The 27,079-nt window shown below is 36.2% G+C and overlaps 1 protein-coding gene and 2 long non-coding RNA genes across 9 annotated transcripts; 1 reads left to right on the forward strand and 2 right to left on the reverse strand.

Annotated features, from left to right (window-relative positions):
- Positions 1 to 7,806: 7,806 nt before the first annotated feature.
- LOC115986924 lies at positions 7,807 to 8,991 on the reverse strand. The gene is made up of 3 exons (XR_004090938.1): positions 8,914 to 8,991; positions 8,214 to 8,590; positions 7,807 to 8,107 (listed from the first exon to the last, which is right to left on the reverse strand). It is a non-coding gene; the product is annotated as an uncharacterized LOC115986924 (long non-coding RNA).
- A 1,867-nt stretch (positions 8,992 to 10,858) lies between these two features.
- Positions 10,859 to 22,174, reverse strand: LOC115986919 (putative disease resistance protein At3g14460). 4 transcript variants are annotated; one of them, XM_031110345.1, is made up of 7 exons: positions 18,487 to 22,174; positions 17,565 to 17,633; positions 17,222 to 17,458; positions 16,878 to 17,104; positions 16,611 to 16,724; positions 11,252 to 11,465; positions 10,859 to 11,153 (listed from the first exon to the last, which is right to left on the reverse strand). In XM_031110345.1, exon 1 carries the CDS (start codon positions 22,052 to 22,054, stop codon positions 18,503 to 18,505), a length of 3,552 nt encoding a protein of 1,183 aa, XP_030966205.1. In that variant the 5' UTR covers positions 22,055 to 22,174; the 3' UTR covers positions 10,859 to 11,153; positions 11,252 to 11,465; positions 16,611 to 16,724; positions 16,878 to 17,104; positions 17,222 to 17,458; positions 17,565 to 17,633; positions 18,487 to 18,502. The 4 variants fall into 4 exon arrangements, with proteins under 4 accessions (XP_030966205.1, XP_030966204.1, XP_030966203.1 ...); XM_031110344.1 differs by lacking the exon at positions 17,222 to 17,458 and having other exon boundaries at positions 11,298 to 11,465; XM_031110343.1 differs by lacking the exon at positions 17,222 to 17,458.
- On the forward strand, positions 12,005 to 16,136 carry LOC115986922. Of its 4 annotated transcripts, XR_004090936.1 has the most exons (4): positions 12,531 to 12,672; positions 12,888 to 13,177; positions 13,929 to 14,015; positions 15,815 to 16,136. It is a non-coding gene; the product is annotated as an uncharacterized LOC115986922 (long non-coding RNA). The 4 variants fall into 4 exon arrangements; XR_004090937.1 differs by lacking the exon at positions 15,815 to 16,136 and adding an exon at positions 12,005 to 12,508 and having other exon boundaries at positions 12,632 to 13,177; positions 13,929 to 15,772; XR_004090935.1 differs by having other exon boundaries at positions 12,531 to 13,177.
- Positions 22,175 to 27,079: the final 4,905 nt, after the last annotated feature.

Below are 27,079 nucleotides of genomic sequence, written 5' to 3' on the forward strand. Positions count from 1 at the left end.
GTCAAGACCACATCATTTCTTACTTCAGAAGCTTAAATAACTATCACTTAAAACGGTGCGCTGCGTGTTAAGTAAAACGATGCATTTGTGGTTTTAACTTTAAGTGAAACGGTGTTGCACTGTACATTGGAAACTCATCTTCAACCTAGTGCCCACTGTGTGTAATTCAACCATTGTCATCCTTCTTTTGTTTCTTTGAATTAGACCTACCATGAACATTAACATCCCCCCTCAAACAACTGGGGGAGGCATCCAACAGGAGTTTGTGACGTTGAAGAAGAAAGGAGGGAGAAGGTAAGGGCTTGGTGAACATGTCAGTGAGGTTATCCTTGCCTGAGACAAAATACACACATAAATCATGACGCAACACCTTCTCACGAACATAGTGATAGTCAACTTCAATATGTTTCGTGCGAGAGTGAAACACAGGATTTGCAGAGAGGGCAATTGCTGAAGCATTATCACACCACAGAATAGGTACATGTGAGAGAAAAATTTGCAATTCTTTGAAGAGAATGCGTAGCCAAGATACCTCTGCAGCAGTAGTAGCCAGAGCACAGTACTCAGCTTCAGTGGAAGAGCGAACAACAGTGGTCTATTTCTTGGAAGACCAAGAAATAGGAGAAGGACCAAGAGACACAAGAAGACCTGTTGTGGAACGACGATCAGAAGGATCACCAGCCTAATCCATGTTAGAGAAAGCAGTGAGAGTGAGGGGACCTGGAGTAAACAAAATGCCATGAGAAAGAGTACCTCTGATATATTTGAGAACCCTCTTAGCAGCTTCTAGATGTACTGTGGTAGGATTGCTCATAAATTGGCATAATTGGTGCACACCAAAGGCAAGGTCTGGGCGTGGGAAAGTGAGGTACTGAAGAGCACCAACCATGCTGCAAAACTCTGAAGGATTAGAAAGAGCAACACCATCATTAGGAAGCAAATGTGAGGAAGGGCAGCATGGAGTCTTGGTGGGCTTGGAGTTTTCCATGTGAAAACAATGAAGGACCTCTGATGCATACTTTGATTGAGAAAGGGTAAGCCCAAACTGAGTTCTAGAAATCTGAACACCCAAAAAATAATTGAGAACACCCAAGTCTTTGAGTTCAAATACTGAACTGAGGGCAGCAATCAGAGATGAAACATGTTGAGAATTATTGCCAGTGATGATGATATCATCCACATAAAGAAGGAGATAAATGATGGTGCTCTTGGATTGGTAGATGAACAATGAGCTATCAGCAAAGGAAGCTTGAAACCCAAGATGAATTAAGTGGAAGGTAAACCTCTCAAACTAGGCCCTTGGAGCTTGTTTGAGACCATAGAGAGATTTATGGAGCTTACAAACATAGGAAGGATGGGCTGCATCAACAAAACCAAAAGGCTGGTGCATGTAAACCTCCTATTTAAGGTAGCCATGGAGAAAGGCATTGGACACATCAAGCTGCTTCAAAGGCCAATTGCAGCTAACAGCAATGGCAAGAACCAATCTAACTATGGCAGGCTTGATAACAGGACTGAAAGTCTTTGAGTAATCAATGCCAGCTTGTTGGTGAAACCCTTTAGCCATAAGTCTGGCTTTGTAACAAGCAATAGACCCATCACTGTGAAGTTTGATCTTAAATACCCATTTAGAACCTACCAAATTGGCATGAGGAGATGCAAGAACCAATGTCCAGGTCTATTGCCTTTGTAAGGCTTGAAACTCTGCATCCATAGCAGTACACCACACAGGATATTTGGAAGCCACTTTATAAGAAGTAGGTTCAGTTTTGGTGTAATCCAAGATGGCCTTATAGCAAAGTTTAGGCTTGACAATGCCACTCTTGGACCGACTCTGCATTGGATGCTAATTAGCCACAGTAACAGTAGGAAGTGTAGGTGGTAATGGTGGTGAAGAATCATATGATGATGTAGGTAAAGGGACAAGTGCAGTAGGAAGGAGAGTAGGTAGAGGGTGATCAGGACTTGGATGGTCAGAGCTGGTATGAACAGTAGAAAGGGATGGTATATCTGGGTTAGGAGTGACAGGAAGTAAAGGTGTAGTGTTGGAGGAATAAGGACCTAATAAGGAGGGTTGATTTGAAGCATGAAGATAAAGAAGGTTAGATAACCAAAGAGCATTGGACAAATGTGAAACTGAAGAAGATGAGTTAGATTGGGAAGAAGATGTAAGTGTGGGGAATTTGGATTCATTAAACAAAACATGCCTAGAAACATAGAGATTATGAGTTGAAAGATCAAGACAGAGATACCCCTTTGATTTAGGAGAGTAGCCTAAAAACAAACATTCTTTAGTTCTAGGATCAAGTTTATGAGAGGTGTAAGGTCGAAGGAGAGGGTAACAAGCACAACCAAATACTTTTAGCTGAGACAGATGTGGGGAGGAAGAGTATAATTTGGACCAAGGTGATGTAAAGACAAGAACAGAAGTTGGAAGTAGGTTGATCAAGAAAACAGTGGTAAGAATGGCATAAGACCAGTAAGCAGTGGGCATTGAAGCTTGAGACAAAAGAGTAATGGTTGTCTCAACAAGGTGCCTATGCTTCCTCTCAACAAGACCATTTTGTTGTGGAGTGTAAGGGCAGGAAATTTGATGAGTAATACCATGTTGAAGTAAATAAGACTTAAAGGCAGAAGAGGTGTATTCACCACCACCATCAGACCTTAAAGTCTTAATCTTAGTAGAAAATTGGGTTTCAACCATGGCCTTAAATTCAATAAATTTTGAAAAGACTTCAAATTTGGACTAAAGAAGATATAGCCAGGTAAACCTTGTAAAATGATCAACAAATAGAACATAATAACGAAAATCATCAATAGACATCACAGGGGCAGGACCCCACACATTAGAATGCATAAGTTCAAAAGGAGAAGAAGCAACAAAATGAGAATTTGGAAAAGGTAACTTGTGCATTTTACCATATAAGTAGTGAGTACAAGATTGAACAAAAGGAGTACACTTATGCATTACAAATTTTGCATTTGGAAAGACAAACTGAAGAACTTGATCATTTGGATGACCAAGCCTCCTGTGCCACAAGGTTTTATTAAAAACAACAAACTTGGCAACATTGTTGCAGACTTTAGAAGACAAACCTAGATGTGAGGCTTGATGAGGATAGATGGGATAGACTCCATCTTCACTCTTGCCTTGGTAGAGGACTTTCCCCGTGTCCAAAGCCTGAATGGATAAGAGATTTTCATCAAAATAACACCAACAGTGGTTGTCATGACAGATTTTATGGACAGAGGCTAGATTAGAAGAAATAGAAGGGACCCTAAGGACATTATTCAATTGAAGAGTGGAATAAGTTGAAGGAAGAAGAGTTTTACCTATGTGAGTGATGGGTAGATTCTGTCCATTACCAACTGTCAAATGATCTTGACCACCATAAGGCTGAGGAAAGTTGAGGTGATTCAAATTGGCAATGACATGATCAATAGCTGCACTATCTGCTAACCAAGGTTACTCCTATGCAAGACAAGCATTGGAAGCAGTGGCCATGGCAACAAGTTTAGTAGGTGAATGTTTGCCTTGGTAGGCATAATCCATCCTATGATAGCAATCAGTGGCTATATGACCAAGTTTACCACAGATTTGGCAAGAAGGTCTGTTTGATTTAGGAGCTGAGGAACCAGAATTTGACTGATGTGGCTGAAAGGGAAGAGTGAAAGGATTGTACTGAGGTAAGTGATAACCACCTCTGCCTCCTCTTCCACCTCTATTGTTGAAATTCCCTCTGCACCTTCCTCTATTGAACTGATTCTGATTGAAATTTCCACTTAGTTTTGGAGTAGCAGTTGCAGCCATTGCAAAGATTAAGTCTTTAATATCCAATCCTTCATTTAAAGACTCCTCTTCTGCATTAAGCATAGTTGACAATTCATCAAAACTCAACTTAGTGTTCCTAGTTCGTATTGCTGACCTAAAGGCATTGAAATCTCTGGGAAGCCCTTTAAGAGTTATATGAAGCAATTCCTCATCATCAATTGCTACACCAACTACTAGTAGCTTATCTTTCACCACTTTAATCTTTTGCAAGTAAACATCAACAGAATCTGCTCCCTTCTTAAGGTTATGAAGTTCACCCTTAAGATTCATTACGTGAGACCTAGAAATTGAAGAAAATCTGTTCTCCAATACCTTCCAGACCTCCAAAGCATAAGTACACCCAACTGTGAGTGCTAAAATTGATGGTGATAGAGTGGAACTAATAAAAGTCAATAAAGCTTTCTCCTTTGACCTCCAGAGTGTGTAATCTAGATTAACAATTGTAGTATAAACACCACTTAGATCCTTGAGAAACTTCTCTGGAATCAATTGTGGTTCTTCAAGCAACTCAAACAGAGAGTAAGTTTCCAAAATCATTGAGATTTGGTGTTTCCAAACAATATAGTTGGAATTATCTAGTTTGATTGTCATCATGTTTGACATATTTGAAAGAAGAAGTAGTGGCTGATTCATTACATTCATTGTAGAACCAAAAGTTGTTGAAGAAGTAGTAGCACTTGAACTTGAAGATGCCATGGAAGAGTTCTGTACAGGAATTTCAGAAATCTCAGGCTCTGATACCATGAAGAAATCTGTGTTGTTTTATGTAACACAATCACAGAGTTCAAAACTAGATTTTAATCAAGATAAGTTCTGTTTGTGAAGTAAGAAAGATTGATAGAAAGGAATGAAAATGAGAGAAAGAGAAAGAACGAGAGAGAGAGAGAGAGAGAGAGAGAGAGATTTGATAAAAGAAAAAATTCTGAATCTTTTACATAATGATAAAATTGGGAGTACAAGGATATTTATAATACACTGAGCCTATCTAACTATATAACTACCGATCCACAATATGCGGAAACTATAACAGAATCTACACCAAAATCACAACTGCATTTGGTGCCAAAACCAACAGCTACAATCTACAGTCAAGACGACATCGTTTCTTACTTCATAAGCTTAAATAACTATCACTTAAAACGGTGCGCTGCATGTTAAGTAAAATGGTGCATTTATGGTTTTAACTTTAAGTGAAACGGTGCGTTGCACTGTACATTGGAAACTCATCTTCAACCTCGTGCCCACTGTGTGTAATTCAACCATTGTCATCCTTCTTTTGTTTCTTTGAAATAGAACTACCATGAACATTAACACACACAACCAGCTCATTGTCTTCTTTGAATCTGTAACCCATATCCACTGCCTCCTTGTCTTCTTCAAATCCCATACAAGTTTCAACAAGTCAAAAGATCAAAAACCCACTAATGTTTACAATAGATCTCCAGAAAAATGACCAACCAACATTTTAGCCCACCCAACAAACCATAAAGAGCCAAACTTCCAGAGAGACCCATTTCACTTTGTGGCCTGAATTTATAGATCTAGATCAAAAAATAGGAGCTGAAAGCTTAAGAGCCTTGGAGATCAGACAAAAGAATAGGAATCCAAATGAATGTTGGTGGTGGTGGTGGTGGATGGCCAGCGTTGATGCCCCCAGCGATCTTTTGTTAGTGCCGTCAACGATCTTTGGTGGCGGAGGATTGGCAATGAGATGTTTTGGGTTTTTGTTTTTTTAATATTTATTTTGAGCAATTGAAATAAGAAAGGCAAAAGAGTAAAATTTAATTAAATAAGTGGCCATGTGTTAAGTTTTAATTTGTAGAGCATAGAATGGTATAGGAAAAAAGGGACAGAAGATTTGGACTCGTAACTTAATAACTCCTTTTTTTAGCACCCTAAGAAAATAATTATTAAAAAAAAAAAAAAAAAAAACACTCAGTACCTCCTCTCCAAGAATAGCTCGAAGAGCTTCATATTGAGATCTTTTTGAGGGAAAGATCTAATAGTTTGCATCTACCACTTTGCAAAGCCCATGGTTGGGAAAATGATACTTCATTAATGTTTGCCTCATTCATATTTAATGGGTTTCAAACCACTTTTGGGCCTAATATTCCCTACAGTAAATTTGGAACAATCCTCTGATTCAATTTCTTTAACCGACCATGCCACATCATCAATAACGGCCATAACAAAATTTTCCCGATGTTGAGAAAGCCAACGCCAACACTATTTACTTTTACCACAAGATTCATACTATTTTGAGCTGTTAATATAAATTGGTTTTTTGGACATGTATTTTCCTATATATACAAGTTCCAATTATACATGTTGTAGCATTTTAAATTTTCCTAAAAATTCAAAATTGCCAAACACTAAAGAAATCAATTTGATGTCTCTAATTTTCAGTTCCAACTGTAAGCTATATAATTCAACCTTCATTATGTCAAGAATCTTGCAACTCAACTAGTACTTTCTAGTGTTTCTAATAGAGATGTCGTGTGTGCATTTGATGAATTCGTTTCCTTCAATAAATTTTGTTTATCGTGTAAAAATATAATTTTACACAATTTTTTAAAAAATATTGCACTTAAAAAAATAAACAAAATAAAATATGAAAATAAGTTCATCCAGCCGAGTATTAAGTTGATCCAATAAATTCTCAATATTGGATGGTCATGGTCCTTATAATCTCATCAAACCTTTTTCCTTTTTTTTTTTTTAAATCTAAAATTTCATTCAACAAAGCAAATAAAGAGTTTTTCCTCCAAGTATACCAAACAAATTCGAAGAGTTATTACAACAAACATAAGTACATTACTATTAACAAAGTTAACTAACTTAGCTAAAGCATGAGATACTGCATTTTTAAAATATTGTTGTGGGATAATAATGAATGTATTGCTTGGTTGGACTTGGTGTTACACAAGCGGTATTTCCTTGGGAAGTAAATTCAATCTAGGTCAGGTTTTTTTAGAAACAGCATTTGGGTTTTAGGTCCACTTAGAGCCCACTTTAAGAACGAACTTATTTTCCTTTTTTGTTTTTCTTATTCGGACATGACTATGAGCCCATTTATATTATATTTTAGAATTTTTAGAGCTCTTTATGTTTTAGCCCCAAAGAATTAAATACCTTGTCACACCCCAAAGAATTAATATATGATACATCATTATTAAATAGTATTGATAGGCTGAACTGTTCAAGAACTTGGGCCGAGTCTAGGAATGGATAATATACAAAGGGCTTTTAGTTGGATCAATAGAATCGCATGTTTCATTAAGGAAACTGCTTAAAAGCCCATTAAAATAATGTGAAATACACAACCCCAATAAAGGAAGAAATAGGGACGAGATTAGTATCTTTGAGTGGTGTTTATTACATACAAATTCTTGCACACAAACATACACAAGCAAAATTTTCATTGAAAGTCACTATATTCAATTGTGTGCAAGAGTGTGTAGGTAACAACAATTACCCATCTTTGTGAGGATAATAAAAACTGAGAGGTCTTGGAGATAGGGAGCTACCAAAGTGATGGCAAAACACAGCAAAATCTACAAGAATTTAGATGAAGGAGTTTGTTGCCCCCCCTGGCCCCCTCCAATGTGAAACAAAATCTTCTATATTCAAATTTTACGTTTTTAAAAAAATAAATAAAAGTTTCCAGTTGGGGACAACTTTCATGCATTGCAAAACATAATTTGTTACAAATAAAAAAATATTAGTAACTTTGTCTAAATCTAAAGATGGGAGAAAAATAGTTCGAAATTCTTACAGCAAGAGATTTGAAGTTCCTTCAAAAAGACTACTTATATTTGAGAAGAGAGACCCCAATATCTCACATGCAACATCTTGCAACATAAATTAGATAACTAAAACTTGATAATACTCCATTATCCTATCTATTTTTGTAAAATAAAGTGATTTGATCTCATTATGATCTCTAAAACACGTACTATTGAAATTCAAATCACTAAGAAAATTGGCACTTCCCTATAGCTATGCCTTCAAACCACATAGTATTTTTAAATCTTCAACTCGTATTAATTTCAAAGGAAACATTAGGCTTTCCTATGCTTTAATAAAAACTAAAAGAAACCCATGAAGCTAAATACATGATAGCATTGGAGAGTACAACAAGAGAAAAAAAAAATTAAGTGATATTTTTGGAAGAACCCATATCAAACCAAGCCAGTAAATTGAATCATGTGGAGCAATTGCCTGGTCTACTGTTGTTAGAAGCCGCAAATGTGTTGCATATTTTGTGTTGGAAACCTGTGAAAGAGTTTGCAAATAATTTAAAAATAATCATTGGTTGGAAGTCAGAATCTTATACCGAGAAACATAAATTAATTGAACAAAGTTGACAACCACAGAGCACCTTCTTGTTGGGCGTGAAAATCTACTAGTCTGGTACTGATATGGGAGAGCCTCAAGACTGACTTTGATCCTTCAAGGAACAAGGCTTAAGCAATTTTGTGCTAGTAGCAAGATTTACATCTTTCTGTATTTTAGAAACCATTGTCTCGACATAAGACAATATAAAATTCTTGATGTACAAAAGGGAATTGGGAAGCTTCTACTGGTGAGCATAGCAATGACATAAAGAGTGTTGAGACTTTTGAGCCATCTGGAGTGGAAGAGAACAACTAAAAATAGCACTTTGTCCTCAGGGGATGACTTCACATCTTCACATCCACCACCGATTTCAAAATGTCAAATAGTCTTTGCAAGCCCATCATTGTGAGATTGTTGCATCTGGAGATCAAAATTGGATTTAAAACTAGGGATATGAAATATACAAAATTTCCTTCCCAATATGGTAAATGGAATGCATTAGTTTTTGCTTGTGATAAATACACCCTGGATGATGGATTTTTAAATTCAAACATTATTGTAATCAACAAGAGAGGATTAGATCCAATAGAGCATAATATCCCAGAAATGGCTAGTAAATTTTTCTAGCAACAAAGGATGTGTTGCTAGAAAGAATTAAAAGGATAGGTGATGGTTAGGAAAATGATTCATGAGTACCAACAAAAAAGAAAACTGATGTTGATCCTTGTTTTTTTGGCAGGTACCTGGCTGTAAAATGAAATTTTGTATTTGATAAACAACTTGTTTGTGCAACAGCAATATACTCCATGCACGTAGTGGGTTTGCAAAACCAGAGTAAGCATCCACAAATAAGAAGAATCCAAGAATTAAAGAAATGTGAAGCAATTGTTAAATACATGACAACAATCAAAGCATACTGTACTGGATTGTGTAGAATATATATCTGATTGTAACATTCAATTGAGGTGGCAAGCCTATAGTTTTGTGAATGTTAGAAGCTATTGGAGATAGGGTTAGCTAGCCATAGCTCTCAATATCGATCATGTCATTGCCTCTGGTATTGTGTAAGTGGTATTGCATCCTCTCTTTCCTAACGACTAATGGGGCTAATATACAGACTCCAGAGGTCCGAAATCTTATGTTTAAGGTAATAACAATCATAAGTCCAATGTCCCCTTCCTTGCATATGGTATTTGCATCAAGCATTTGGATCATACCATGTCGATAATGGACTTGTCAGAGCCATAGGTGGCACTGGAGTAATGAGTCCTGTTGAGATCAAATCTGAATGTTTTAAGATTATAAGAGATTGACATTAGTAATTTAGCTAGCAGAACCAATTTCTTGCATAGAAGTTTATATTAATGTTTTGTATGTTGTGAATCAATAAATAATATATTTGCTTTTCAATATAGAGGCTGAGATTTTAAGCTACTTTTGCTAAAATTCCCTCATTGGAGATGGGGTTCATGATTCTCATTGTTAAAAAAAATAATAATAAAGAAGTGAGTTGGAGTAACTAACAATAAGATCATTGTCCAAAGCCCCAATTTGTTAAGGAAACTTGGATCAGAATTTAGCCACAATTCTGCAGTATATCAACAATAAATGCTGAGGTCAATGGCCATAGGCGAAAATAATGAGAATACAAATGAGTAGATCTGTGAAATATTCAATACAAAGTGAAAAAATATGTATATTTTGGTCAAGGAGCACCAAGATAGATATATATCTCTATTACATTTAGAGAATCAGCTAATTAATTCTTCCAACTACTCTCCTTTGAATCACCATGTTAGTTACTAAACTCAAACTGTATTAAACAGATCATGGGGACAAGCCCTACATAAGCAACATTTTGAGAAGTTTCTCAATTTTCACATTATTGTGATCAATGATAATTAGCAATGAATTATGATCATTATGAAGATCATAGTCAAAAGCCTCAAAGTTTCTGAGAGAACTTTTATCAGGATTTACCAAAGATATTATAAATGCACAATCCCTATATTCATAACAACTCCCATCCTTTCCAACATAACACCCCCAACACCCCCCCCCCCCCCCCCCCCCCCCAAAAAATAATAATAATTCAAGAACTGGATCATAGCAATCCTTCTCTAAAGTTTCAACATGTAGTCTAGAGTTTGTGAAACTCCTACCACAGTTAATACTCATTTAACAATACTTTTTCTCCTAAATTTCCTAACCTCACTTCTCTCACCAAGCAAACAACGAGTCCTACAAAATATAAATGGAAATCAATACCTATGTGCAATAGGAACAACAATATAATTGCAAGAAAGTCCCTTGATATTTCATATAGAAACTAATCAAGTTGTAGATATTTCAAGATTATGATTCATACTCGACTAGCTTGAATGACATGTTCTTTTAATCAACTTTCAGTGATAAAAATGAGGACCACCTGTGGCCATTCTTGCCATTGCTCTTAGGAGTCTTGTCTAGCAAAAAAGTAAACACAAGCCCTCAGGGCCAACTTGCAACTTTAGCAAATATAGAAGCTTAGGAAACTTCTGTGTAGAAATATTGAAAGAAGGATGAGGTGGTGCAGCTACTTGCAGAAATATTGATGGGAAGATGAGGTTAATACACTTACAGGAAGTATTGGGTGCGATCCGTGTGGAGGGAGGTTGGCTGCAGTCACCCTGGAATTTAAAAGCAAGGTAATAATTTTCAAAATCACAAACTGAAATCTCAAATGGCTATTTACAGCATATTGTTGTTTGAAAAGCATGTAGAATAGTGCAACACCCCTTGAAAATATAAATATATTTTTTTAAAAGCAAAGAAAATAATAAAAATCAAAGTGGATTCAGAACTGTCTTTCATTCCAAGGCATAACTTGTATCCATGCGTTTAAGATTCGCCTGGAGTTCACTCCTTGAAATATAGCCATCCCTATCTCCTCATGCCAATCCCATGAACATTTTAAAGTTGAATAGCAATTGCTTGTAGTGAGCTGATAAATCCATAACATTCACAAAAAAAACCAAGGATTATGAATAGTCAAGCAAATGCTTAATTCAATAGTAACCAAAAATAAAAGTCAGAACATACTATTAATCGTTTGAAATTCCCAAGGTGCCAAGTTAAAGAGTGTCACCTAAACTATATTTTGTGAAGGCTGTCAATTTGCATGGGTGGCAAGTTAAATAATTGTTTATACTTTGTCTGCCACAATCATTGTTTCATCCCTAAATAACGAACAAGCATATTCTGCAATGGACAACATTAATGCCTCTTCTTGGGACTGGTCAATAAAATGTTACTTCTGCAAAAGAAAAGGAAAATAAATAACAATCATGGATTAATCGTTCATAAACAAATTATTTTAAATAAATAATAAACCAATAAATGCATCAAATCATTTAATCAGATTTTTAGAAGCCCACACGTGACCTACCTCCTCTCAAGTCTGAACCACACAAATTTTGTAAATATCTCTCCCTCTTGGCCGACTAGTTAAGGGCTCTCCCTTATTTCTTTTTCTTTCACACTTTTAAAACACATTTACACACACATCCCTCTATCTCTATACAAATAAATAACTGTTTTAGGCAGTATCCCTTTTGTCTTGTTTTGATCTAAGCAGCAGATACTAGTAGTTTGTACTAAAATAATATATTTAAACTCAAAAAAAAAAAAAAAAAAAAATCCTATAGATTGTAAATTGCCAAGGCTAATTGAATTGAAGCTCCTAAAATAATAGTAGTAGTTTGCGTGACATCAAGAACCTACTTTCCCAAACGAAACCCTACCTTCCCTCACCACCACCAATGCACCACCACCTCCTCCTACTCCTCTACTCATTGCCTTTTCCTCCTCCTCCTCCTCCTCTTCCTCCAAGAACCACACCGAACCAAATCGCCGCAATTCGATCCCAATCCTCTCACAGCTCAAGCTTCACACACTACCAAATAAACGACAAATTCCACCGAAAAAAAAAAAAAAACACAACCAGAATCTAAATCCGAAGAAAGAAAGGTGTAAAAGTGCGATTACAATGGCGACGAGAGAATGTGAGACAAAAAAAGTAGGGAGAATTTTTCGAAATTCCTCTCACTGTAGCAGCTCCGTTTTGTTCGAAGATTCCTCTCTCTCTCTCTCTCTCTCTTAATTTGTGTTTGGGGGAGAGAGAAAAATGTAGAGAGAAAATGCGAGAAAGAGAGGGAAAAAATTGTAGTGAAAGTGAGTGAGTGAGTTGAGTGATCAGTGAGAGAAAGAGAGAGAGAGAGAGAGAGAGAGAGTGAGTGAGTTTTTGATGAAAGCGATTGATGAATTAAAAGCAAAAGGCAGCTGAAACCGAAATAATAGGTTTTTTTTTTTTTTGGGGGGCGTTTGTTTCGGTCTCTAGTAAAAAGCCATTGACTATTTTGTTTGCGTGCGATTGAATTGATTTTTTTTTTTTTCCTCTTTTTTGTTTGTTTTTTGGTGCAGTAAAATCTTCATTGGAGGCTTAGCCAAGGACACCAGCTACGGTAAGAGAGAGCATTCTATTCTTTTCTATGATTCTCTTGATGGTACTGTGCTTCTCTTGATGGGTATTTTTGAATCTGTAATGGGGGGTTTGCTATTGTTGTTGTATGTTAAAAGTTACTGTTTTTGCGTGTTTGTTTCCGTTGATGGGTTTTATTTGAATGTGTGATATATTATATATATGATGTAGTTCTTGTTCGTATTTGACTGAGTTCAGAAACCTTTGTGAGTTACTTTGAGAAGTATGGAAAGATAACAGATTCTGTTATAATGAAAGACCGGCACTCACATCGACCAAGGGGATTCGGTTTCATAACCTATGAGGATCCTTCTGTTGTTGACCAGATGATCCAAGAGACCCATGTCATCAATGGCAAGCAGGTTATTCTATGTTCTCTTAAATATCTCCCACCGGTGCATCACACCACCACTTCCTCCACCATTACTTTCCGGTGGGATTTACCGGGGAAAACTCCATAGCAACCTCCATTATCTCAAATTTTAAAGGTAAAAATCTTAACTATTTTGGTAGCTTTTCATGTTGTTGTAAGATTTTTTTTTAATCTAAGCTACTTGAGTGATATACACGTGATTGAGTATATGGGTTTTGATTTGGTGACTCATTTGTTAAATGGTTAAGGGGTTTTTTTTTACAAGTGGTGATCATTTGGGTTCCTTGAGCAATCATTGGGGTTGATTTTTGGAAGTGTGTTTAATTTCTTTGCATTTTGAATGGCTTTGGCATGTGTGGATGTGAGTGTAGTGTTAACTTTGAACTTTGTTTAAGGGATGTAAGCATGTGGTTATTGCATACCAAATGTTTGATAAATTACTTCAATGAGTTATGAAATTGTATTTGCTTGAGTTTGTGGATGTGATAATTCTTTATATGACTATTCATTTGTACATGTTACACTTGCCTAATTTTTATTACGGCTTGATCTTATTATTTAGTACCCAAATGGAATTCATGAGACTAGCTACCTCCATTTTTTAAAGTGATGTGTGTTATTTTATCTAATGAATGCACATTATTTGCAGTAGGGATATAAAATGCTTTGGTTGTTTACAACCGTATGAGTTTCTTGTATGCTTGTGTGGTTTCGGTTTGGGAAAGGGGTACTTCTCTTAGAATGGGCAAGCTAGGCTTTAGGGCATTTGGTTTGATTTTAGGGGGTTGTTTCGATTTATGAAACAAAGTGTAATAATACCTTGTGATAGGCCCAATTCTTAATAGGCTTGATCCTAATGTTTCTAGGTTCCAAGATCCTTGGTGATGGACCTAGTGATTGGATTGGTTGATTACAAGGTGCCCGTTTGAGGTAAAATCAGTTGGTCTTCTGAGGTAAGTGGCTTCTTAATGGGATTTTTTAAAAGAATCATTATTGCACTTAAGTATTTTATAGTTAAACCCATTTTAAAGTGTTGTTCATAGTTTTCCTAAAACATACTATTTGAACTATTCTGTTAATAAATTATGGAAAACACATGAAACATTGAAAGTGCATCATATTTAATATTGTACATGGGGAAATGCATGAATTATTGGCATGGAAAGACAAGCGTCTTTGATCTCATCATTTGATAATGTATTTCATATATTTATGGTGTTATTTGGAAATACTAAAAGATTTTTTATCTTAAATTGTATTAATTGGGAAGTTATACAAAATCTTTTTGGCAAGGAGTGATTTTGAAGAATTTGAGAATTTTGTAGAAATCTTGGCTATTGAATTATATTATGAAACTACTTGGAAGTAAAATATGTTTTTTGAATACATATAACTTATGGGCTTTTGATGTGGGTTTGCCATTGTGCTATGTTACTGGTGATTACCTAGTCTTTGTGATGATGTCTGTGTGACGTGTGATTGCCCTGTCTTTGTGACGATATCTTTGTGACGTGTGATTACCTGTCTTTATGACGACAAGCCACATTAGAGCCTCCCACTTTGCATGACGTAGGTAAATCCTTGAATGTGTGAGTAAGGTCACTGCCCATAGGGCCAAAAGACCATATGCAAAAGGGGTACTATGTGACATGTCATTCCCTGTTTCCCATACGGGAAGAGGTAAATCTTTGAGTGTGTGGGTGAGGCTAGGCAGGGCCAATAAACCACATGCAAAAGAGGTACTACATGACGCATTATTCCCTGCCCCCCATGAGGGGGAGAGGTAAATCCTTGAGAGTGTGATTGAGGGTGTTGCCTATAGGGCTGATAAACCACATGCCAAAAGAGGTACATATCATGCAATTGTGTTTGGGTTCTAACATGTCTGTGGCAGTATGATGTCTCGGTGACATTTACGTCTTTGTGGCACCTTGTCATGTGGCCTTGTTTCTGGTTTTGAAATAGCATTGGACATTGTTTATGACTTACAGTAAACATTATGTAGTTTCATGGTTATTTTGGGAAGCTTGGACCCACATTATTATAATCATTCTCGTCATGTTTTTATTGAAATTGATTTTGTAGAAAATAATAGTAATTCTCAAATTATAGCATGTTTTGTAATGTGCTCGTTGTCGTTAAACTTGCATTTCACCCACCCCATTAGTTATGCTACTTACTGGGCTTTAGCTCATCCTACTCTCTCACAGTTTTACAAACTGGAAAGCATGGACACAGTAGTTGGGTTGCCGTGTTCGTATCCAACACCCTTTGTCGCGGTGGCTTGTGGATATGGTAACCATGCTAGCTGTAGGCGGTAGATCTCTATAAATTTACCAGAGAGAGATAGAAACTAATCTGTTTGTTTTCATTTTTTTTTGTTTTTTGTTTTTTGGTCTTGAGATGAAAAGAAACTAATTCGTTCTCTAAAGAAGAAAGAAAGAAGTGTGGCACTGTGGCTATAGATGGGGTGTAGGTGGGGAAATTAATTGGGTTTTGCCAAAAAGAAAGAAGTGTGGCTATAAATGGGGGTAACCTTGTGTTAATTCATATGGAGTTTTGAAATAGTTTATGTATAATTGGAGGCACATGATTCAATTGTAGCATTTGTAATTGTGTTATAGAGCTCTGACTTATATTGTGGAGAGTTCAGAATGTTTACTTATCTTTATCATAAAGAAAGGGGGAAAAAATCCCTTACCATTTTTCTTGATGGTTCTTTTTCTCATGATTTGGACCTATTTGGGTTCAGGTCGTGACAGACAGTTCCACAAAGCTGTGCCTTCAGACAGTTAGCTTGAAAAACAAAAAAAACACCCATCCTTCTGGAGAGGACTTCATATCTTCACTTCCGCCACCAAATCCAAAGTCTCAAAGACAGATATAGTCTTATCAAGCCCAATGGAGTGAGTTTGCTGCATCTGATGATGAAAGTTGGATTATACTGGACATATGAATGTGTCAATATATGCCTAATGTTAAGATAAACAGAATGCCCCTCACGATCGTTTTCTGTAATGCATCCTTTTTCACTTTTTATAGATTCACTCCAAATGAAGAATTTTTACGTTCAATTGTTATGAAAATAAATAAGGGTTAGATTTAGTGGGATAACTTTGATTATCCAATATTAAAGGTAATAAATAAATTCGACAACTAGCTAGCTAGTCTCTGCAGAACGTGTGGATGAAGAAAACAGCGGATGATGAATCACTAGTCTATACTCTTGGCTCATATGATCTCTTAATAATTGATTGATATGCAGGGGAAGTGAGTAATATTTAGCCCTTTTTTCCTTCTTCATATGATACCATTCCTTAAAAAATGGACAATACTCAATGATGCTCAGTAAAGAAAATGAGGTAGGCAGCCCATCTTTTGGCGGACATTTACTTGAGCTTGATGAAGAAACTGATAATGGCACTGTTCTTTAGCTAAATCTTTTATTAAGTATAAATTTTTTTTAGGGCATGCATATTTATCCAAAAATAAACTTGAAAATAAATATAAATAAAATCAAACAAAAGCAGCTAAATTCAACAAAGTACCTGATTGTAAAACGAGGGCTTGTTCCACATTGGAATTTTGGCTCATACAATGACTTCGTTGCTCATATGTATGCAAAGGATGAGAGCAATCTTGTACCGCTATTTCCCTTCTTTCTTTGGTATTGTTTCAGAAATGAAGGACATACAAGTAAAAAGACAACAAATTAATAAAAAATAATTAATGGCCTTGAAACACACATGGAACAAAATTACAGAAATTAAAATCAAATAAGTAGAATACTGAAGCAAACATTTAAGCAAACTCACATAAAAAAAGATAAAGTTCCAGAGATCACAATCGTAACTGATTTCCCATAAATTGCCTTAAGGATATGCTTCCAGTCAAATCTAGGAGCTGAAACTGAAGCAATAAGGCACAATTCTCTTTTCTGCTCTTCAATACATCAAGGTACATATGGCAATCAAAACTTGAACTAAACAGAAGATGCTTGTAGTGTTGGCCTCAACATTTTTCCCATTTTGTGTCTAAAAACCTGCATAAGAGTTGATAAAGATTTATAAATCATTTATGATTACTAGTCCAAAGTTTAAACTAATAAAAGAAAAATCAATTGAAGAAATCTAACAACAAAGGGCGTATTAGTAATGACATGAGAGTGCTCGGAGATGGGCCTTAATATGTTATAGAACAAGTATTTGAGAAAGAATTTGAGAAAGTTCCTCTCCACACATAAGCAGGAATTGACATCTATCCATCCACCACCAATTCCAAAATATCAAAGAGAGAGAGAGTTTGAGAAATTTCCTCTCAAAAAATGAGCAGTGTGTTTCATCTGCTATTAGAAGGTAAATAAGTAGCACTATCTTTCAACCCCCCTAGTGTCTACCTGAGATTAAATAGCATGCCATAATGCGCAGGTCAAATCACAATACTATTTAAAATACTATTTACTTAATAAACAAATGTGACATATGTTGGAAAAAGTTCATTACCTAGGTTGATCATTTTCGGAAAAGTCTGTCTTTTGCACTTCAAAAGTCCAAAGTAGATATGTACTAAACCTACAATTAGGAGAGAGCAATTCGTCAAGGTGCAGCCTAATGGTGGGAGGCTTGGATGAGTTGTAGATCCAAACATCTTGGGTTTAAATCTCCACAAAAAATTCCTTTGGATTACTTGATACACAGTTATGGTGGGTAGGGTTATGTATTCGTGGTTTACTCTTCAAAGGTGAGTTCCAAGGGCCTACCTTTTTGAGTTTGAGGTCTCACATCATCACAAAAAAAAAAAAAAAAAAAAAGAGGCAAGAGTAGATCCATTAAGAATGAGAGTAAAGAATGAGCTTTTATAGTGACTTGAAAACACATCAAATAGGAGTTCATACATGATCCAAATGGACCAGCAATTAGCAGTGGCATGAAATTGATAGCAATTGTGTGGGCAGTTGTTATTGACAACTAAAAGTTACACTACAAAAGAAAAGGCAATGAAATTAACATATATCCCCATATAAAAAAAAAAAATTCTATGGTTTTTTTTTTTTTTTCTTCCTCTATTCAGTAAACATATTGATGAGTAGTTTGAGATGGTTGTTTTTTAGTATGCCCACCTTTTTTCTTTTTTTATAAAAACATTTTCTTTATGGGAAGATGAATTTTCCCCAAATGCAGCATAGACATTTTTATTTCTCTCTTTTTATTGGTAGAATTATCATAAAAAAAAAAAAAAGATGATGTATAATGAAAATGGGGCAAATATTGTAATATATTAATGAAGTTGTTTTTAGAGGAGTTAAAAAAAAAAAAAAAAATCTTTGAAAAGAAATACATACAAAACTCAGACCTAGCTTGATGGGTATTGATGAAATTGAGCAAATGTGTAGAAGAAAAGTTAAACATTAGTGTAGAATAATACCTGTTGTCTGATCATGTCAATCAATCTCTATATAGGGGATGTGAGCAATCTTGAGCCAATCTTTCCCTATTTCTTTTTCACACTGTTGATTCAACAAAGGGCAACCAAAGATTTGTAGCACAGAAAGAGAGGTGGGCAGGCCTTGTTCCGGTAAGCACTGGAGTTTATCGCAGGACCAAATCGTCAAGCTTTGAAGAGAGGTGAGGTGTTGAAACCCCTTACCATTTAGTGATTTCAGATTTGGAAAACTTGAGATGCTGAAATTGGTAAGAGTAGGAGGGAGTAACGCCTCCTCAGGAAAGGACTCCAATTCTTCGCATTTACTCCAAATTATGAAATCTCTCAGAGAGTGAAGAGCTTGCAATCCCCACTCCTTGCGACAGGAAATGAGTTTTTCACAATACTGGATCGTAAGTGTTTTTAAATTGGAGGGCAAACCATCCTTAGGAAATGAATCTAATTCTGGACAGTTGTACAATTGCAAAGACGAAAGAGATGGGAGGAGGGTGACCATTCCTTCGGGTAGTGACTTTAACTTTTTGCAACTAAAGATTTCAATCTCTGTCAATTTTTGAGCACAGATTCCTCCACTAAGAAAAGATACAAAAGTTGGGCATCTAGAGATTTTTAAATAAGTGAGAGAAGTAAGATCCAGATGAGATCCTGTTGATGCCGAAAGAGATTCAAGGTTCTTACAATTAAAAATTTCGATAAATTTGAGTTTAGGGAAAAATTGTAATGGAAATGACCAAAGTGAATCACAGCCGCCAATCATGATCATACTTTCAAGTGATGGATAGTAACGATCACTTGGCAACTGTATTTTCCCATCAAAGTACAATTCATGGAGAGCAGGAGCCCAAGGGAATGAAGCAACAAGTTGCTTACATTCTCTAATTTCAAGTTTGGTCAAAGAGGGAAGTTGATTGGGCAAATTCTTGCTTAGCTTGGGGCAATAATTTATGTGAAGCCACTGAAGACAAGAGAAAACTTCATCTTCAAATATAATCCATTCCTGCCACTCTCGCATATTCTTAAAGCTTAAATACTTAAGGGATCTGAACGGTTTAATTGTAGAAGAATCATTCCCATAGAACTCATGACCCACACCTAATAATCTATCAAAACCTTCAATTTTAAGTTCCTTGAGGGCATGTAGTTGTCCAAATGGAGGCAAGGAGAAGCAATACTTGCAATTCCTTAGCACTATGGAAACCATATTAGAGAATGAACAATCTCCTAACCAATTTGGAAAGCTTGTGCCCTCATAATGTTCAATGGTGAGAGAATTCAATTTTGTATGTGGACACAGCTGCTCAAGCACATTTCTTTCCTCTTCTGAATCATCAGTGCCATGACCATGCTCCCATTTCAACTCTAACTTAGATAGATCTTGCTTATCCTTTAATATAACCTCCATAGTATCTTTATTAATGCAATGAACATTTTCTAAGTTCAATATAGTCAATTTCCCCGAAAGGTGTTGGAGCTCTCCCAACTCGCTAATGCTAGACCCATCATGTTTTCCCACCACAAAAATATGTAATTTTATGAGATTCTTCATTTTACCCATTTGTGGTGGCATCTTTTTCATTTTGCTTTCACTGTTATTCAAATGGCGCAAGTTGATTAGTTTACCCATATTGATCGGCAACTCAGTAATGTATGGTGATAATATCAAGGTTTGCAAATTATACAAGTTACATAAAGAATTAGGTAAGTGTTTGATTCTAGTGTTACGAATGTTTAAATAACGTAGATGTTTCAAGTTACCAATAGAAACTGGCAACTCTCTTATGTTTTTACCAGAAAATGATAACACTCGTAAGCACTTAAATTTCTGAAACAAATCATGATCTATCATCTTCATTATGTCCTTAGATTCACACCACAGAAATGATAACCATCTTTCTCCTAAGAATGTTCTCAAGCCTTTAGCCTCAAAAGGGATCTCAAATTTCTTAGAGGCATCAATGTTAGCTCTATAATATGACAAATGACGTGTCTTTTTTGTTACTCCATTGGGCTCACCATTCTCCAACCTCAAACAAAATTCCCCAGATATAGATTTTGCCAAGTCATTAATAAGATCATGCATCAAGAAATGTGATTTAGACTTATTTGATTGTTGGAAAAATGACCTTGATACTAGATCATTAAAGTATTCATCACCTATTTCTTCAGGTTCCATACTCCTATCTTCTTTGGGTTGCTGCAATAAACCTTCTGCCATCCATAACAAGATCAACTCTTCCTTTTCAAATTCATGATCTTTTGGGAAAATTGAGCAGTAAGCAAAGCATCGCTTCAAATGCGATGAAAGGTAATGATAGCTCAACCTTAAAGCTGGGAGGATATTAGTTTTAGCTTCTGGTAAATCCCATATATGACTCTTCAAAATCTTTTTCCAATGTGTTGGGTTTTGATTTGAACGCAATGAACCCCCAACTGTTTTTATAGCTAAAGGTAGGCCTCTACACTTTTTGACAATTTGTTTGCCAATTACCTCTAGGTCTGCACAAAACTTTCCATTTCCAAATGCATGTTGTACAAATAAATCCCAACTCCTGTCATTTGACAATTCTTTTAGACAATGATCAGTTGGTACTGTGCATAATTTTGATGCAACTCTTTCACTCCGTGTGGTAACAATGATCTTTACTTCTTGTGCCCCACATTTAAAGACTTTAAGAAACTCATCCCACTCATTATAATTCTCATTCCACACATCATCTAAAACAAGAAAAAATTTCTTCCCTGCCAAAGTCTTTCTAATTTCAATTTGCAAAGAATTCAAGTTTTGAAAGTCATTAGCGGACCTGACCTCCTCAAGAATAGTTTTAAATATTTTAAAACTATCAAAATTCACCGAAACGCAAACCCATGCTTTGAGGTCAAATCTCTCATTTACTCTACTATCATTATATATAAATCGAGCGAGAGTTGTTTTGCCAATACCACCCATACCCTTTATGGGCACAACACATATCTCATCGCTACTTGCATCATCTGATTGCCACAACTCAAATATCGCTTCTTTATCCATATCTCTACCCAACACATCATATTTTTCTTGGCAAGAAGTTGTTGGTCGTGATGATGATAATGGTACCCCACTAGCAACCTCTTTCAGATGGAGGACACCTATTTGTTCTATTATAATTTTTAATTTTGCCAGAACCTTTTCTAGCTTAGATGGTATCCCTTCGTCAAATGAAATAAAAGCAGTGATGGAATTCCATACCTTGCTAGTGCCGGTTTGAGATTTTGCTCGTAAATTATATTGCAAGTCTTCATAGGCAATCTCATCGAGAAGGTCTTCTGCATCATGAATAGCATCATTAAGCTCGTCCAGCCACTCTTTCACAGCTGGGTTTGTAATTTGCTTCTCCTCCGCATCAACGAGCACCGCATTAGCAGACAGCAGGAACATCTTCAACTTTTGTAGTGATTCATCATTGAGTTTCCTTTCCATGAAATAGTTGACCACGCCAGAAGAAGCTATTCTTTCAAATACCGCGTGAAAGATTGCAGAGAGAGCTGCTTCTACCACCATGGTCTCAGCCATGCTTTATTCCTAGCGAAAGGCATGAGCGGTGAAAAACCAAGGCAAGAGAATGCAAACAAGAGTACCACAAGAGAGAGAATGTTTTCTGTGAAAGTGTTTTGCAACTCTCTAAATACTTGCTCCCTTTTAAAATACTTATTCACGTTTAAGGAGCTTTTCCCTTTTGAGTGTTTAAAACGTTTAGAAAAATTCATAGTTTACATTGTACGAATATTCATATCTTGTGAAAAAATTCATATATATTTTAATATTAAAATGTACTTTCGTATTTTTTATTTTACATATTTATTTTTTAAAATACCCCATCTCAGATATTTTATTTTACACTACATTTTATTTAAAAAAAATATCAATTTTTCCTGATTTTTAAAATTGTTTTTCTTTCTTCACATGCAACAATTATCATTCACTCTCTTTCTTCATCCTTGAAATATGTAAAAAAAAAATACAAAATTAAATACAAAATGAATACATATACACAGTTATGCAACAATTATGTATTTTTACACAATTTTACATGGCTTGATGTTGGTGAATTATGGACTTTTGGTTAAAATGTGGTACATTTTCTATTATATAAGCATTAATACGAGTGCTCTAACAATGTAAACTTACATTGTAGACAAATAATATATTTACAACATTATACACATTGTGTGTTTACAAGTTAAGTTTATGTTACTAGTGCAATGTAAACATAAAAAAGGCTTTTAATTTATCATTTAACTTGTGTATTAAATGCATGCATGTATCGTCTCTATCACAACACACCTGGACTCTTAAAAAAGTCCTTAGCATCTTTCTCACGTCTCTCTCACAGTGTGTTGTGATAGAGATGATACTCTTAAAATTCAATCTCTCTCTCTCTCTCTCTCTCTCTCTCTCTCTCTGTGGAAAATTTTCCAAGATATTTCCTATCGTTCACAAGTTTCTTTTATCTCTAGAAGCTTGGTGAAGGACAGCTGGTACTGTCGGTAAGAGAATGGACTGTTTAAGGTTGGCGCTGTGCTCATTTGGTGTGTGAAACAAAGAAAGTCTTCCGACTATTACTGCCAAGATGACTAAAGCCAGTAAAGTCTACTGAATATTCTATAGAATCACAACCACTTCTCACCTACTGATAGATACATGTAAAAGGATAGTTGTGAATAGTGATGTGATAAATATTGTGACATCTCAATAGAGAAATGTTATGGTCACAATATATTTACACCATTTTCACGACAACTCCTAAATAACAAGTTAATATTGACTGTTACTAATAGACAAAAACGTAATTATGATGAATTCAAACCAAAATCAACTTACCAACTATAATATTTGTAAAAATATAACAAGTTAATATTGACTGTTACTAATAGACAAAAACGTAATTACGATGAATTCAAATCAAAATCAACTTACCAACTATGATATTTGTAAAAATATTGTAAATATAGTATGATAATAACACTTCTCATTACAATAATCTGTAAGTCTATAAATCTAAAAATGAGAAATGTCATATCTACAATATTTTCATGATAATTTTACAACAAATTTGATGCAGCAAACTATTACCGGTAACTATTACCGGTCGGTAACAATGCCTACCAGATAAGATTTGTAAAAATATTATAGATATAGAATTTGTGCACGGAAATTGACAACAAATTTGACACTCTGCATATGTGCCCTGCCACCTCACCCGTATGGCCCACCAAAATTTCGCATCTCAGTATTGTTTCTTGCTTCGCTGGGTAGCTCACCATTTACTTTATCAGTGATTTTTTTTTTTTTTTTCTTTTCTTAAAGAATGATGGTGTTGTTTTTTTCTCAGTCAACTATCACCCTTTTCAGTCCGATATCCCATGCCAGTCTCAAGCCATGCAGCTCAGCAGCAAAAGGTTCCTCAATGTGTTCACCTCGGGCCTTCAAAAGAAGGGTGGTTTTTTTTTTTTTTTCCTCTTTAGTTCAATTTACTTACTGCCTTTGGCTTGGTGAATCAAAAATTAGTTTGCACTGAAGTATTTTAGCCTTTGAATTGATTTTTTTTTTTTTTAAGGGATTTTGTTTCCAATTCAAACCATGCCCTTTCTGCTCTCGCTGTATCTCTGTTTTTATGCGTGTACGACAAACATAGCAATAGAAGATGAATTGTTCAAACCCTTCCATTAATTTTGGTCTAATAAAAAGCACTATCCCATCCATATTCACATGAATTAATATTTAAAATATTGATTAATTTGTGCAATTGATAATTACGTTCTTGTTGGGGAGATTTAACACCTTGGGAGCCTCTAGATGAATAATTGATATAACATATAGGGATATCACTTGACCCAATGGTTTGGAACTAACTATGTTATATTAATCACTTACCTATCTTATTCTTATTCATTGTAAGACTTTACTCACACGTGCATAAACAATAGTTCTGAACTCAATAAAATATAACATTGGTGGGAAAAATAAGTTGTCTCAATATATTATTTATCTTGAGTTCAAATATATTCCGATGAAATTGTCAAATTTTTGGTCAAAACAAGGTCAAGTTCGAGTTAACCGCACTCAAACTTGTGGGAAGTGTTTGAAAATGTATATATTGATATAAAATGATGAAATTCATTGGTTTAATTAAATTTTGACTTTGTTAGATTATCGGTTAATTAAGACAAAGTTTAGTCAACAAAGGGCATTAGGTAATTTTGATTGCCAAACAATAAAATTGGTTAATCCAACATTTATAGGGACAAATTAAACTATTTTCAACATCCTTGTGATCCAAATGTGGAAAATAGAATTTTTGTCATTTTTAAATAAAATTGTGGTTTTTGTGTATAAAACAAGGGCAGACAAAATATGGTATCGACAACTAGGTAGTAAGTAGTAATAGATGGATAATAGCAAGAGATAGTGAAGAAACAAACCGGATATAAGTGAAAAGTTTAAAACCCAACGTAACTAACCCACTAAAACTGAAAGCTTCACTCCAAAACCCACTGCTAAAAAGGAAATTCACAAACCCAAACACCTACTGAAAAACCTCTGAAACTTAAAATCCCACTTAAATTTAACCAAAAAACCAAACAACACTGATGAAGCACGAGCTCGTCAGTAAGAGTGGGCAGATGGAATCCCTTGTTGTGTGTGAGGGTATGCTCTATAAGGGTCACCGGTGTGGTGCCTGCCACAACATCTCCGATGCCAAAGTTAGAATAATGACAAAACAAGATAAAGAACCAGAATGCTCTCTCAAAGTGTGAGTGTATGTGTGTACCTTCTGTTGACTGTGTGAAGGCTTTATACATGCGGCTTTAGGGGCTAGCCGTTGTGGTTGTTAATGCTTTCCCAAGTAACGCCTCTGGTCCAATAATGGGACTTTTAAGAAGCTCCCAACGGTCTGCCTGGTTGATTTGGTAACTGCCCAGGTCATTGATTTACTGCATTGAATGACTCCCCTGCCTTCGTCAGTGATGACTGTTTTCTTCATTGTTCAGGATGACTTCGTCAGGGATGCTTTCTTCGTCATCAGTGTTAGCTTCGTCTGTGGGATGTAATCTCGTCATTCCCATCAGTTGCCCCCCAGGTTCTAGGGTCTTCTGTGACGATCACGGAAGATGAAAAGTTTTCTTGAGCTGTCTGTGACTCTTGGGGTTCTGTTCTGCATTTAATGCTTAGTGGCGGCGCTACACGCAACGTGGCCACGTGGCGTGTGCTGATCCGTGGGATTAATGGTATGACTCTTGGGTTTCCCGCTGGTTTTTTAATCGTTTTTTGGCCTAAGTTTAAAACTTCTCCTCTTCCAATTTCTTTTACTTTTCAGAAAGCAAAACAAAAAAAATACCCAAGCGATACTCTGAGCGTTTTTTCTTGAGACTTCCTTCTTCTTCAAATCGTTTGTGTTGTGCTTTTGGTGTTCCGCCATTGGAGGTACGTTTTTCCTTACTGGTCCTTTCCTTATATTTTCCTTTTTTCTTACTGCAGTGTAGCTTCTGATTCTCTCTTTCCTTTTCTTCCTCTTCTTTTGTCGGTCTTTGATTTTTTGGGGATTTAGCTTATATCGTTTTTCTCTGCCCTCTGATTTCTATACTTCCATGGTCGATAGTTTGGAGGTTAGGATAGCTTGCCCATCGATCTCATTTCTTTTTGCGCGCCTAGGAGGGTCTTTGGGTACTTACCCGTTTTTAGAAAATTTTGTATTTGAGGGCAATTATCTGAGCGTGGTTTTGGGCGACTTGTTGCCTTTGCTCCGTCAATCACTTAATTGGTTCGAGAGTTTAGCAAGGAGAGAAGTGATGTCTGAGGTTAGGTCTAGTGATCTCGAGATTGGGTTGTCGTCTAATGGCGACCCAGCGGAAGGGGATACAGCCGTCTCTGGTCCTCGGGAGGTTAGGGCTTTTTATGCCCTCAGGGAGGTGTGTGGTTTGGACGCCGAAACTGTAAGTAGGTTCAAGGATAGGTTCCAGTTTCCGGCAAGGGTTCGTGTCCGTCTACCTAAGGACGAAGATACGGCCGGCCACTTTTTTCCCGGTGAAGTGTGTTTTTATGAGTCAACCTTCTCCTGCGGGCTTAGGCTCCCCGTCCACCCGTTCCTGATGGAACTTTTGGCTCATTTTGGTATTGCTCCCGGGTAGCTCATGCCTAACTCGTGGAGGATCGTGATCAACTGTATGCAAATATGGTTGGCCTCCAACGGGGATATGATCAGGATGGGTGAGCTCACCTATCTATACCGTTTGAAAGAGTCCAAGGAGTAGGGATATTATGAGTTAGTCCCTTGGGAGAGAAAGACAAGGATTGTCAAGGGCTTACCTTCGTCCTTCAGGTATTGGAAGTCGCGCTTTTTCTTTGTGTCTGGGGACGACTTCGAGACTCAATCCAGCAGTGATTGGGGTGATATTCCGAGGTTGCTCCGTCGGTGGGGAACCCCGACCTTAGGTGCGTCAGTATTTCTCCCCGTCGTTTTAATTTTGCCACCTTTGAGGCTTTAGTATTGCTAACTCCTTTGTTTCTTGTTTGGTACAGTTAAGAGACGACCTAAGC

The sequence above is a fragment of the Quercus lobata genome, chromosome 4, assembly GCF_001633185.2.
Source record: "Quercus lobata isolate SW786 chromosome 4, ValleyOak3.0 Primary Assembly, whole genome shotgun sequence".
Lineage (NCBI taxonomy): Eukaryota > Viridiplantae > Streptophyta > Magnoliopsida > Fagales > Fagaceae > Quercus > Quercus lobata.